The sequence below is a fragment of the Leuciscus leuciscus genome (genome assembly GCF_965113295.1).
Source record: "Leuciscus leuciscus genome assembly, chromosome: 4".
NCBI classification, from domain to species: domain Eukaryota; kingdom Metazoa; phylum Chordata; class Actinopteri; order Cypriniformes; family Leuciscidae; genus Leuciscus; species Leuciscus leuciscus.
Window position 1 is genome coordinate 54,246,981 of NC_138728.1, and position 13,418 is coordinate 54,260,398.

Below are 13,418 nucleotides of genomic sequence, written 5' to 3' on the forward strand. Positions count from 1 at the left end.
TAAACTCCCCCCTCAAATTAAGCTTTCATCTGAGGAATAAATTACATTTGAAAATATATTAAAATAGAAAACAGTTATTTAAAATTTTCATTATATTTCACAATATTACTGTTTTTTTTGTTTGTTTTTTTTTATCAAATAAATGCAGCCTTGGTGAGCAGAAGAGACTTCTTTTAAAAACATAAACATTCTTACCGATCTAAAACTTTTGACCAGTAGTATATATATATTAAAGATTATTAAAGTATTTCTGATTCTAATTCTTTAGCAAGTCTACAGTAGTGTATTTTCACAACTGAGTTTTGACTTATTTTCCGTGTGTGTTTTTATACTTTTCTAGTATAACTCTAGTATAATAAATGGGAAGCTTTCTTTTGTACCCTTCTGTCATTGTAGTCATCATTTTTATTGTTAATAAACAAACCACATCCATCCCCCGCACTTTTGAAAAGCTTGCTACGCCCCTGGTCACTGACTCCATATTGTTTAATTATGCAATATGTATCCAACCAAAAACATAATCCAACTACTTTACAGGCAAAATTACTTTAAAGGTATAATCCAACTACTAAACACGTGTGACATATTAAATGATTAAATGATGCAGATAAAAACATAATTAATGGACAGCTCACAATAAAAGGGCACTCCGAAATGTCTGAAATGTACAATTTTGTCACACAACACAATGTTACAGTATACAGTATGTTAACCATGTCTGTGCACAAAAAAATGTCAAAGTACCTTGGAATCAGTGCTGAAGTGATGCCTCTCGAAATGCCAACTGCACAGACGAGAATTGTAGTTAGGAGTCCAGTTCCCTCTCCTCATGTTCAGCACCCATTGGGTCACCCTGTCTGGATCACCTACATGGAAACTTGACACAGGCAAGAAAAGTGTTAATGCTCAAAATGGTATATTAAAAATGCTCAAAATACATTAACACTCCGATGTGGGACATATCAGCTGCGGTTTTTCTGGATAAAAAACAAAAAAACAAAATGACATTTATCAACAGATTTCAGTGGTTTGTATGTGGTGTACAAAAAAGTTCCATCTCTAGTTATTTAAAATCTTGATAGACTTATAAAATATTTTTTTTAAATAAGGAATGGCCAAAGCTCAGGCTTGTCATGTATTTGGCTTTTTATTCTTGGATAAGAATTGTGAACACCCCCATACTGAGATATAATATTTTCACATTAAATTAAATCAAGTTTTCTTATTGTAGAAAAAGCATATTCTGTCATGACCCGATTTTAGCAATAACAAAGATAACTGATGGATCCTTTATGGTTACCATAGACTAAAAGACATCAGATCCAGCGGTGAACATCAGAAGCACTAGCCGAGGTAAGGCTGTTCTCGGCGGGGTACATGAGCGCTGAGCGCCCGGTGATCGCTGGATCTCACAACTCCCAAACCGTCAGATACAAATTTTAAATAGGCGCTATCTTTATAAATAAACCACAGATTTGAGCTTTAAACAACTACATTGTCGACTGAAAAACTCTTAAAACTACATTTCGTGACACAATAACAGTAGTATTAAATTATAAATAGTAAATTTCGCGGCCTTCCTCCTCTGAAAATAAAAATAGTAAATGAAATACAACCAGAAACAAATTTTCAGTTTTGCTTGTGAAAGGTAATTCCCTGAGACCTGTTTTCAATTGTGTGGCGATTCCAGGGACGCTAACTTATCTGAGGCGATTTAATGCTAACTTTTTCAGTGCCACTGCTACTACTTCATTTGTCAGTAGGGCAATATGGTTTTCATTTATGTTGCTTGAGTGATTTGATATTTATTTGTTATTTATATTTATTTATTTTTTTTCTGTGACATTTTTTCTCTGCTGACAGTAGAATGTTAAAATAATATTTATATTGACACGAACACAATTTTTCTAGAGCATTTATAATTGTTATAGGCTACTTAATCTCTCTCTTTCCATTAGAGACATTTGAATGTGAGATTCTGGAAATGAGATCTAAATTTTGCGGACCCGTCAGGTCGGGATATAAAGCGGGTGAATACAGAGTGTATTTTAAGCGGTTTAATACGCTGTCCCGTAGAGTTTAGCTCCAACTCGCCTCAACACAGCTAATAAAAGCTTGATCAGCTGGTTCAGGTGTTTAACTGGGGTTGGAGCTGATTTCTTCAGGACAGGGGCTCAACAGGAGCAAGATTGGACGCCCCTGGTTAGACGATGAGGAAAGTTAACGTACAAATGTGAAGCGCTGTTCTGCTGAACACTGGTTTCCGAAACCTCAGAGGATGTTATCGAGAGTACAATCACTCACATTTAGCAGCACACTCAACGGCTCTCCGAGATCGCTCACTCGTTTTCCTTCACTCCTCCGGATTACCTGTGTAAAGTGAGCCGTCCCCTGCAGTGGAGAAGCGCCATCAGCGGCCCAATGTAGGGACGAGGTGTGTGTGTGCACGAGGGGGAGAGCGGCCCGATAACACAAGCACTAAACATAGGTGAAAACCCAGCTAAAGTCATTTTTTTTGTGCTTCAATGTTTTCTACATAAAATCATCCTACACAATGTAAAGAACATTCTGTGAAAATATAACCTTGATATCTTTAAAATTGACTGAGTAAGGCCATGTCAAAGATTTGCTAAAATTCGGGCTCAGAAAATCATATTTTTGAGAAATTCCTATTTAAAAATAAGTTATTTGTTAAAACTGCAACACATATGATCCATAGTTATTCTGCATATGTGCCATATAACACATTAAAGCTGATATTCTCCCCTTTTTAGTGATATATGACACATCAGTGGAAAAAGTCTTAAAGTTTTGTAAAACACATCTATTTATTATGATGTGCATGTCCAAAAAGCTAAAAGCATAAACACATTGAAACGCATGGGGGTACCACAAGAGCTTGATCACAGCAACAATTACCATGTCAATTCAGTGGAATGATTTGTATAACTTTATTAGTAAAATGTAATATCAGTGAAATGTCAATAATATATAAATTAAATAACATAACATTTCTCATTCTCTGAAATTATCATTCTCTTACTGGCCCACGGTGTAACATTGAGTAAATCTGGAGTAAAAAATAAATAAATAAAACTTCAAGGGATAGTTTACCCAAAAACTACAATTCTGTCATCATTTACTCACCCTGATGTTGTTCCAAACCTGTATGAGTTTCTTTCTTCTGCTGAACACAAAATAAGATATTTTAAAGAATGTTTGTAACCAGACAGTTGACAGCACCCATTGACTTCCATAGGTGCCGCACGCCAACTGTCTGGTTACCAACATTCTTTAAAATATCTTATTATTAACAGAAGCAAGAAACTTATACAGGATTGGAATAACATGAGGGTGAGTATGAGTATGAGTATGAGTAAATCATTTTTGGGTGAACTATCCCTTTAACATCTCCAAATGACTCATCCTGAGTGACAGCAACTCTCCCTCCTTGAAAAATAAAGAACACTTTTCCCCATTGAAATACTTGCAGTTGCAAGAGAAACTGATTTTCAGTTTCACATCTGAACTTCCAGCATTCGAAGCAAATTCTTCTTGCTGGTGTTCCCTCTTCATGTTCGCTAGACACATAGCTTGGGGTTCAATCAGCAAAACTGGCTTGTCCTCCTCATCATGTTGGTCACTGCCTGAAAAAGCAAAGATCATTTTTTTCAATTCAAAGCAAGATACCTAAAAACACGATTGCGTAACATGCAAGAATGGGAAGTGGGTTTAATTCCACATTTAAAATGGATAATGAAGCATTTTATATGAAAATATCAAAAAATATTTTTTCAGTTTAGTCAGACTGGATCTGATTAATTGAGGGGAGGACATATACCGGTAGGAATCAGAAACAGCCTATAGGGATGTTCGCCGGAGTCAAATGTGACGTCACGATATGGGCGTGGGCGCGAACTGGTTGGCAGAAAGAACCAAAACATGTCGCATATATACAGCAGTCTACCTGTGTTTTGTCAGCATATGTTAATTATTTGTCCGAAGAAGCTAAAAAGAGATATAATTAAGCTTTTATATAACCAGGGTTCATGTTCTCTGCCTGATCCATATCACCTGAGTGAGAATTTTTGTTCTTTGACATTTAAACGAAGTCAGCAATTTCGTTGGATTTACAGCTAAAAAATCTGGCGGCACATTACTGGAGTAAACAAAGCATCTGTGAAAGCAGCGCAGTTTGAGTGTTTCGGAACGTATGTGATCGGAGAGAAAGATGAGGCCCTTCTCTGACTACGTTTGAATGTATGAATTAAGTATTAAACTGTTGGTGAGATGAGATGAGATAATGCAACGCTGACATAGGCTACATTACAATGACAGTTGCACAGATGTTGGGAGTTGGGAACCGGTGAGAAAATGTCCGGGAGCCTACCCGGTAACTTCACCAGTAATAACAATATTAATTTAGTTCTGCTTAACGGTTCCTGAACGCTGTATCTAACAGCTGCCCAGCCATCAACACAGCCACGTGTAATTTGTTTACATACGAGCTGCACTAGGTCTATATCTGTAGTTATTATTACTTGTATGGATCTCGTTAATAACTTGACAGCACTTAAATGTGTATTCTTACAAGTTAAAGACCAAATGTTTGTGCAATTCCTTTTTTTCACCTTTTATGAGGCCAAAAAAAAAAAAAAACTGTCTGGTAAAAAGTCACAGTGGCTGGTAGTCAAAAAAGTTAACTTCAGGCCCTGTATATAACATTGGTTAACATACGTAAAAATGTATGAAAATACAATAATTTGCCCTTAATTTATAAGGGTATGTACACAGATGATACACACAGTACAGTAACCAATCTTGCCGATCACACAGCACGATACAACCATTTTTGTTCTGTGTTTGCGCTGCGCAGCAAGCGGCTATTACTTTTCTTCTGCCAACCACCCAGATAGCAAAAAATATCGGCACGGCTTCTTTTTGCCGCCGGCCCCAAGCTGTCGGCTATAGGTGCGCCCATGTGGCGGCGATGAAGCGTTTGCCGCCGAATACGTCACTCCCATTTCTTGCGAGATGCCGCCGGCGAACAGCCGCCGGGCCGCCGACTTCATTCTCTCTGGCGGTTGCCGCCGTCTAAATGAACCGCGGCCGGCTGGCGGCAAGACGCTTTGAAATCGACCAGCCATGAGTGAAACTGACAGCATCTTAACTACTTTTCACATTTAAAGCGATTATAATTATTATGTGAATTATATCAATTTTTGTTGTTGCTCTAAAGCCATTAGGGGTTATAACAGATTTGACTCTGATTCCATGATAAGGTTTAGGAAATTACATTTAAATTACTTTGAAACTCTGAAGCGATAATATGTAAAATATATATAATTATTTTATTCACTTAAGGTGACAATTCTTTACATTTCTTTGATTTATGCACAATTTGAGATGCACCAATAGACCAAACAGAATTCCTTTTGTAAAACTTACTTGGCAATAAATATCTTTCTGATTCTGATTAGTTTTTAAAATAAATATTTAGCAGAATAAATGGATGAAGTTAGATTTTTCACCAATGCTTGAAATCAGTGAACAGTGAAAGACATCTGCAACTTGGCCAAAATCTTGGGTTTGCTTTATATTTTTTTATTAATTTGCAACCATGGTAATGTCTATGAGAAACATGAAAATCCCTGTTTTGACCTGAAGGATAAAGTGAAATATTTATAAATATTTTGTCTTTCTGTCACTCCAGGAAATTGTGGTTATGTCTTTCATTGTTTTACAAGCTACATTTTTTTTTTTTTTTTACCTTTTACATGTATAAGGGATTACTTTGCAGTTTGCAATTGCGAGTTTTGCGACCTGTACAAATGTTTAAGAAAGTGTTAAAGCACAAACAGAGAAGTACCTCCACCGGTCGAGAGGGGCAGCATCTAAAAAACTGAAGCAGATTTACTCGTCTCGTCACACGGTTTCAGTATTTGGAGAGAGGAAATATCTTACTGTCTATGGGAAATATACGATCTTTTAAGTAAGTACATTTTTCCTTTTTGTGTAACGCAATATTACTATGTTCATTTTTGACATTGTTTTTAGTTCTTCTTCTTAAGATCTGTTCTTGCCTAACTAGTCAAGCTAAAGTAAGTTAGCCTTGTTTGCAAAGTTTCCGCCATAGCTAGGCTAACGTTACTTAGTTTCTTCCTGGCGTTGAGTTTTTTTCTTCTTCTTCTAAGTATGTTTAACTGTTATGTATGTTTATACAAGTGTGAGTACATGTGGTTTAAGATAGTATTGGTCAGTCGAATTAACTAACGTTACAGTTCCTGAACTACGGACAATTATTCTGCCGCCTGCGTGGGAATGGTAACGTTAGCAAAATCTTCACGACAAGAAAGACTGATCAGTATAACTTGTGTTGTTTTCTAACTAAACATAATTATGCTGCTAGTCTAGATTACAGTGTTCGCTACCACATGCTGTTTCACCTTTTTTACACACTGAGTTCAAGCATGTTCTAACGTTACATGTTAAATGTATCTAGCTACAGTAGGTAGCCAAACTTTACATCTAGAAAGACTAGTTTAACTTTTGGTGTTATCTTACAAAAATAACGATGTAGGTTGTTTATATGATTTTGTTTGTCTGAACATGGTTTTCTGTTGATCCACTTGTGAAAATTACTGCTTTTTCGAAGGTGTGAGCATTTTAATGTTGTTGATTTTGCCTGAAAAAAAAAAAATCAAAAAGTATACTTTATGCTAATGTGTCTTCTATTTTAGATGCTTCACATTGTTCAGTTTATCAACAAGGAGGATCTGCCATTTGCAGTGGTTCCGCAAGAGTGGCTCAACGAAGGGCATGTGCCATTGGCCCCCATTTAACCTCCGCAAAAAAGACAAAGGAACAATTTAGCCATCCGCTGCACACCTCCACACAGCACCTGGGAGAAACATCATTTTAAGTTCATGAAGGGAGCAGGTAAATGGGTCTGACTTGTACATTTGATTTTCCTTTATTTCATCTGTGTAATTTATTTGTCTGTTTATTGTGGATAGCGGAATCTTTCATCCATTATTATTATTATTATCATCAAATTTCTGTTTCCTCTTTCTTAGAACCAGGTTTCTCCCCAGTAATCCAGAATCCGCCAAGAGTTTGAGTACAAGTAAGTGATGTTATTTGTGAAGTTTTTTTGTCTTGGAAACTATTGCTTCTATTTAAAGTTGGCATGAACTGGAAGTTACAAACGACTTTTCTCCAGTGTTGTGACGTATTTCCAAGTGAAAGGGAATATTGAATAGAGGAGCAGGGTTTTACTCTAGCGCTCCTCCTCTCCATCTCTGCTCATAGCAGACTAATGGTTTGAGGAGAGTTGCTACGCCCTCACGCCATTGCACATGACCGGAAGAGAAGTCGTTTCGAGGGGGGAGGGAAGGGTAACGTATTTGATTAAATATTATAAGGGTACATGAATAAAAAAATAAAAAAAGTGCACAGATGAATAATTTACATAAACACTACAATATTAGATATAAAAATACAAATTGTAAAATTTGATTTCATGCTGACTTTAAGATGATGAATCCTTTAATCATAATCTGTTTTTCACTAGGACACTTGATGGGATTCGCTGCAGCAGTTTCTGGATGAAAGGTGTTGAGGTGTGTTGTACATTCCATTAGCTTTGCACAGTTCAATTATTGTTTCATTACTGAATATGCAATACTCTAGCCTGACTACGTCAGACTTCGTACTTCCGCTCAATTTCATTTCGCTTCTGTACTCAGTCTGAGACAGCGTCATAGCTTTCCGTTTTCCTCCGGCCTGAAAACAGCCGGCCAATCAACGAACAGAGGGCGGGCTGAGAGCCGTGACGTAGACGCTGATTGTACCGTGGATGCGTAGATTTACATAATCTGCAAAAGTCGTTCACAGCCATGTTCACTCCGGTATTTCGCTTGATGGTTTTGTTTTCGCATCATACATGTGTTTACAGTGGAAGTTAGATGCGGCTGAGCATGCGCATAACACACGCCATAACCAAACGTTATGTGATTGGCTTACGGGTAACCAATGATTTTAAACTTCAGACAAGCGCCCCCCCCCCTGCAAGAAAGAAAACACTTTTCAATTATGCCATGCCAGACTCTGTCTACGAAGCAAAGCGAAGTAGCAGAGTTTGGTATTACCAGGCTAGCAATACTCTGCATTGAAATGAAAGCTGTTATGTTTGCTCCTCCAGCTCATCAAGTACTAAGCTTTACACCCCCGGCAGCAAATTTACCCTGGCAGCATATGGGTGAAAACTCTAGAGGTATGTAATACGTTGCGCTTAACTAAGTGTTACATTTAAGTCCAATTCATTAAATGTATGCAATAACTTCAAACATATTTTTACATGTCAATGATTATCAATAGGAGGGAGAAAGTCATTGCTCTATTGTTGGCCCTTGTACTCCAATGGCATCTCGTGTCAAGCATGAAGTTTTCAGCTGTGAAGGTATATTCTAGCCCTATGTCTTAATGTCCAGTGTTTTAACAGTATTGCAAATAGTGCCTTTAGTTGTTTGTTTTATTTAATTTTTTAAATGTAGAACCAAGCCCTGAGGGAAAGCAATGCACGAGCAGGTGAGAACTTGCACTGTTTCTTAAATTGTACTTTTTTTTTGTGTGTGATGTAAGTCCAAAATTACCATATGCCTTTCATTTTGTAGCTTTGGATGACAGCGGCTCACTTCAAGAGCAGGTGAAGCAAGTTCAACAAACAATGTTGAAGACGTTTGCTTGCACTGGGCAATCAGGTACAACTTGCAAACAGCACCTGTGGTTGTTGGTTTAATTCCCACTGGGGCTACCTGTACATGTAGTAGACCTAGATATAAATGTCATAGTTTAGTAGTTGAGGGACCAGGACTGACTATTTTATTCTGGGAAACCCTGTAGGTGCAGATCAGACCCTTATGCTGTGACGTCTTGCAGAGTTTGGCGATGTTGTGTCTGTTGGAGTTATCCCTGTCAGGGGATCTGTTACTCACCCTACACACCCAGGAAGATTTGCCGTGTCTTGACAACAGTTTGAAGCAGGATAAAAAGCTCCAGGAACAATTTGTAAATTTGCTGATTATAACGCCATAGAGTAATCTAAAAAGTAAAATTTAAGATTGTAAACTGCATATATTACAGTCTGAATCCTCAGCCTTTCACATTTTTTATTTATTTATGAGAAGCTTCAGAGAAATGTAATTTGTAACACTTTTGGGGATTTTCAGCTTGGTGTAGGGGATAAAGCATGTTTTAGAGACATGTTCCTTTAGACCATTGTTCAAAGTAAGTTGGATATTTTTTTAATTATATTTAAGTAGATGTGTATGGCCTCATGCAATTCAAATGAAATGACAGATCTGTATTTTCTAAATTAGCCATCCGGAAGAACCTGGCAACCCAGGATGCCACTGATGAAGCGGTCTAGGTTAACGTTTCGCGTTACCTGAAAGGAGCATCTGACCGTGAAGGCAGAAAAAGGCACCGCACAGCTGAGAGGGACCCACAGCCGTCCACTTAGGCTGACTACTGACACCCCAGAATCACTGACAACTGGAATCCTTTCTTTATCTTGCAGTCAGTAACATCAAGACCCCTAAAGAAGTCAGAAGTGTCACACTATACTCACTAACTGTGGAAATTACTTCCTTTTTTTCTTTTTTCAAATAATGCTTGTAAGTCCTTGTGCCACATGGTCAGCATTGCAGCTATAATGGTCTATTCTACTCCAGAGCTTTACTATAAATTACTACCACTTAACCTATTGTTAGAAATGGCTTGTAAATGTGATGTCATACTTTGATTTATTTGGTATCCTGCACATTATTTCGTATCAAGTATTCTCTTTACTTACAGGTAATTTGTTTCACCCTAGAGCTGTCCTCTTTATATGAACAATTATTGTAAGAGTTGTAATTTGCTTGTAAGGCTGTTTTTTGTTTGTTTGTTTTTTTTACCAAAATTTAATAAGAAACCTGCATGTTAGTATATTGATTTATTTATTTTTCTGTTATGTTTCAGTGATCTGACACATCTTGTTTAAATGACAGTTAATGTACTTTGAAATGTGGAATAAAAATGCCAAATGGATATTTGTCTGGTTTGAGCAATCATTATTCTTGATAAACTGCATGCTATAAATATTAAATATTATATATATATATATATATATATAGCCAGAATAAGCGGCGGCAGATCGCTCGAAAATAGCGCTTGCCTCCAGTGGGCCGCGGAAGGGCCGCCTTAAATATAACGGCGGCGGGACGGCGGTTGGCCCGCGGGCCGGCCGCGGAACGAAGGCGGTAGGAAGGCGGCTGCCGCTTTTAAAAAGGTGCGCCGTCCAACGTGTTTGCGATGTCGCCATTCTGCCGCTTCTACTGCCGCCGGAGCGCCGACGGTGGTCCGCCGACTCATTGCTATCTGGGCAGAGCGCATGTAACCGCGTCGTGACGTCACGGCGAAGATCCCTATACTGTAGGTGGTAAGCAGACTTCAATTCAGAGTGTAATGAGACAAATAAACATCATGCCATAAACGTAATTAATTTAAACTGACTCAATCCCCATCAACAAATGTAATAAACATTTAAATCCACTATTTTTGCATCACAGATATGTGTTAGCATTACATTGGCTGGACACTGACAGTATACATTTACATAATTTAGCATAAAAAAATAATAACAAAAACTTACCGTCAAATTCCTCGTCAGTTTCGTCAAAGAATGTGTCCTGTTCATCATCACAATCATCCTCCAGAAAATAATCCGCAATAAAACCGGTTAAATCATAATTTGGGGCAATTCCACCGAGATTAATATCAAGCAAGCTGTTTAAGCAAGCAGCTATTTTCCGTTCCTGCTCATACTTCGGTGTCGCCGGCGAAGCCATGGCCATGTCAGATGTCAAAACAACGCATTAACGTTACCATCCAGCAAATAACACGTAGCAGGCCAAACATGTCCTTAAAATAAGTTTAATGTTATTGGCAGAATACTGAGCTACAAAACAAATAAGCAGTTCTTAAAATATTGGCTATGACAAGAAAAAAATCACCACAGACATCAATACGACGGCTGACATCTCTCTCTTTTTTTTTTCATTGTGTTGACCTGATTACCGCTCGCGGATTGATATTAAAGTCTGTTTTTACTCTTTCTAATAGAAAAGACACAGAAAAGAAGTTCCTGAACCAAATGATATACGAATCAGCAGTGTTGTTGCGCGAAATAAACCCAGAGACGATTGAAATCAATGTTTAGGAAGCGCCACGTCCGGGTTTTTTTTTGCGCAAAAGTATAACGTAGTGTCAATAAAATCATTAATTTCAGTATTTATCATGTTATAAAAGAAAATGTAAGTATTGCATCTCAAAACCATTGGTATAATCTATCATTTACAGCAATAAACACACATGGACTATTTTTGTCATTTTTATTCTCTTGGTCGGCGTTACGTCACAAATCATGTGACCTGCATAGCAACCATGTTTGAAGGGTAAAACAAACCGAAGGCAAAGCCCTAGGCAAATCAAAAAGGTATCTATTCACAGAAGTTTTGCAGTGGATTATGTCAGTTATTGATACTAACGGACTACTTTGTATTAATGATGAATGATATCTGTGTATGCGAATGTATGTCGGTGATGAGAAGTGAATGTAATAAAACACTCATGAGTCATGTAAAGCGCTTTTGTGACAGATGTACATTAGCAGCAATGTGAGTGTGGGCATACCACATAGTGCAAACAGAGCAGTACAAATGGAACAGGTTATTCAGTTTACATTAGTCTGATACAGAGTTATTAAATGTTCATGGCTCTGATACAGAGTTATTTAATGTTATTAAGTGTCCATGAGCTTCCTCACTTTTTGATTTGTTGAAATGTAATTCAGGTGTTGTTTACATAGAGTATTATTTTATTATATAAAGTGTTCATGGCTCTGATACAGAGTTATTTAATATAAGTAAAAAGTATTTCTTAAGAGATTATTGTGCAGGATTTTGTTTTTAATCCTTTGAATCAAACCAGGACTAAAACCAGATCTAAACAAGGTCTAAAGGGGTGCACCACTAAATCAGGACTAAACCAGTTATAAATCAGGACTAAACTAGGTCTAAACCAGAGGTCACTTAGAAAATACCCAATTTAAAAAATGTAATGAAGTAGAAAGTACAGATACAGGCTCTAAACTGTAAGTAAAAGTAAAAAGTATTCATCATAAAATCATGTACTTGAGTAAAGTAAAAGTATCCAATACAATCCAATTTATTTATAAAGCACTATTAAATACAACAACACGATTGACCAAAGTGCTGTACAATAAAGACAATTTAAAAAATACTATAAGAAAGTACAAGGCAGTGGCAGATAAACACACGCTTTGTGCTGTGTGAACTAACACCTCTTCCAATCGCCTGGAGCCATTTCTCTCTCCTTTCTGCCTCAGTTGCCTCGCTAGGAATCAAATAAAAGGAGAGGTCACTCCTTTTTACGCTGTTGTTGGTGCAACCAACAACACAACAGTTTTTCGGCATGATTTGCAACCAAAGGAAAAGAGCTCGGCGCTCGTTTTGTCTTCCACTTCGTGTTGCTCAATGGCGGGCGCTTGTTTGTTTTACCCTTCGCCGCGGTTGCTATGCGCGCGCAGTGCATTATGGGAGTACAAGTCCCGGATGTCCGACCTCGAGAATGGCTATGACTACTTTGACGCTCGTTAACTCATAATTCGATTCTGCGACTTTAGCCGGGGTTTCACAGGCGGGGTCACATATATGATGGTCATTATGCAAGACACACTATTTGTTAACATGTCGTGTTAAACACGATTACCTTCATGACGATGACGCTTTCTGTCGACTCGTCTCGAACTCCTCTCCTGGCCCGGAGGCGCGCGCGCGCACACATGAGAGAGTGACATCAGCAGCGAACAGCCATTCGCATGCCCTGAAACAAGAGAACCGTAATTCACTTCTCGCGAGAGACTAAGCGCTGTTCAATACTCTCATCTGAAGATTCGACTGAAGAATATTAAATACATAGATGCATTTAGATGGCAAGAGGAAAATATCTTGCTATAACAAGAACATCTTATTTATACTCCACAATATAAACTAACTAAAGACTCAATTTATATAATAAAAAAATGCAGTAAAACGTCAAATTGTATAACAAATTAACATAACTTTTAATTTTAAAATGCTATTTATTCCTGGGACGCAAAGCTGAATGTTCAGCATCATTACTCCAGTGTCACATGACTCTGTGGAAATCACTATAATATGATTAAATGCCCAAGTAACATTTATTATTATAAAAGGATTATCACCATCATCCCTGGAATAAATAAAATTTTTAGATATTTACATACAATTATTTTAAATTGTAAAAAAATAACAATTTTGTTTATTTTTTTG

The 13,418-nt window shown here is 37.4% G+C and overlaps 1 protein-coding gene across 5 annotated transcripts; it reads left to right on the forward strand.

The window, feature by feature from the left end:
• The first annotated feature begins 5,770 nt into the window (after nucleotides 1–5,770).
• On the forward strand, nucleotides 5,771–10,092 carry LOC309497134 (uncharacterized protein). Of its 5 annotated transcripts, none has more exons than XM_082167364.1 (11): nucleotides 5,771–5,992; nucleotides 6,741–6,939; nucleotides 7,077–7,425; nucleotides 7,491–7,622; nucleotides 8,204–8,275; nucleotides 8,380–8,461; nucleotides 8,556–8,589; nucleotides 8,676–8,762; nucleotides 8,941–9,069; nucleotides 9,231–9,288; nucleotides 9,381–10,092. In XM_082167364.1, the coding sequence occupies exons 6-9, from the start codon at nucleotides 8,441–8,443 to the stop codon at nucleotides 9,027–9,029; spliced, it is 231 nt and encodes a 76-aa protein (XP_082023490.1). In that variant the 5' UTR covers nucleotides 5,771–5,992; nucleotides 6,741–6,939; nucleotides 7,077–7,425; nucleotides 7,491–7,622; nucleotides 8,204–8,275; nucleotides 8,380–8,440; the 3' UTR covers nucleotides 9,030–9,069; nucleotides 9,231–9,288; nucleotides 9,381–10,092. The 5 variants fall into 5 exon arrangements, 4 of the variants coding, with proteins under 4 accessions (XP_082023490.1, XP_082023489.1, XP_082023487.1 ...); XM_082167363.1 differs by having other exon boundaries at nucleotides 5,776–5,992; nucleotides 7,077–7,126; nucleotides 7,574–7,622; XR_014205405.1 differs by having other exon boundaries at nucleotides 5,782–5,992; nucleotides 7,077–7,126; nucleotides 7,574–7,622; nucleotides 8,905–9,069.
• The last annotated feature ends 3,326 nt before the right edge of the window (nucleotides 10,093–13,418 follow it).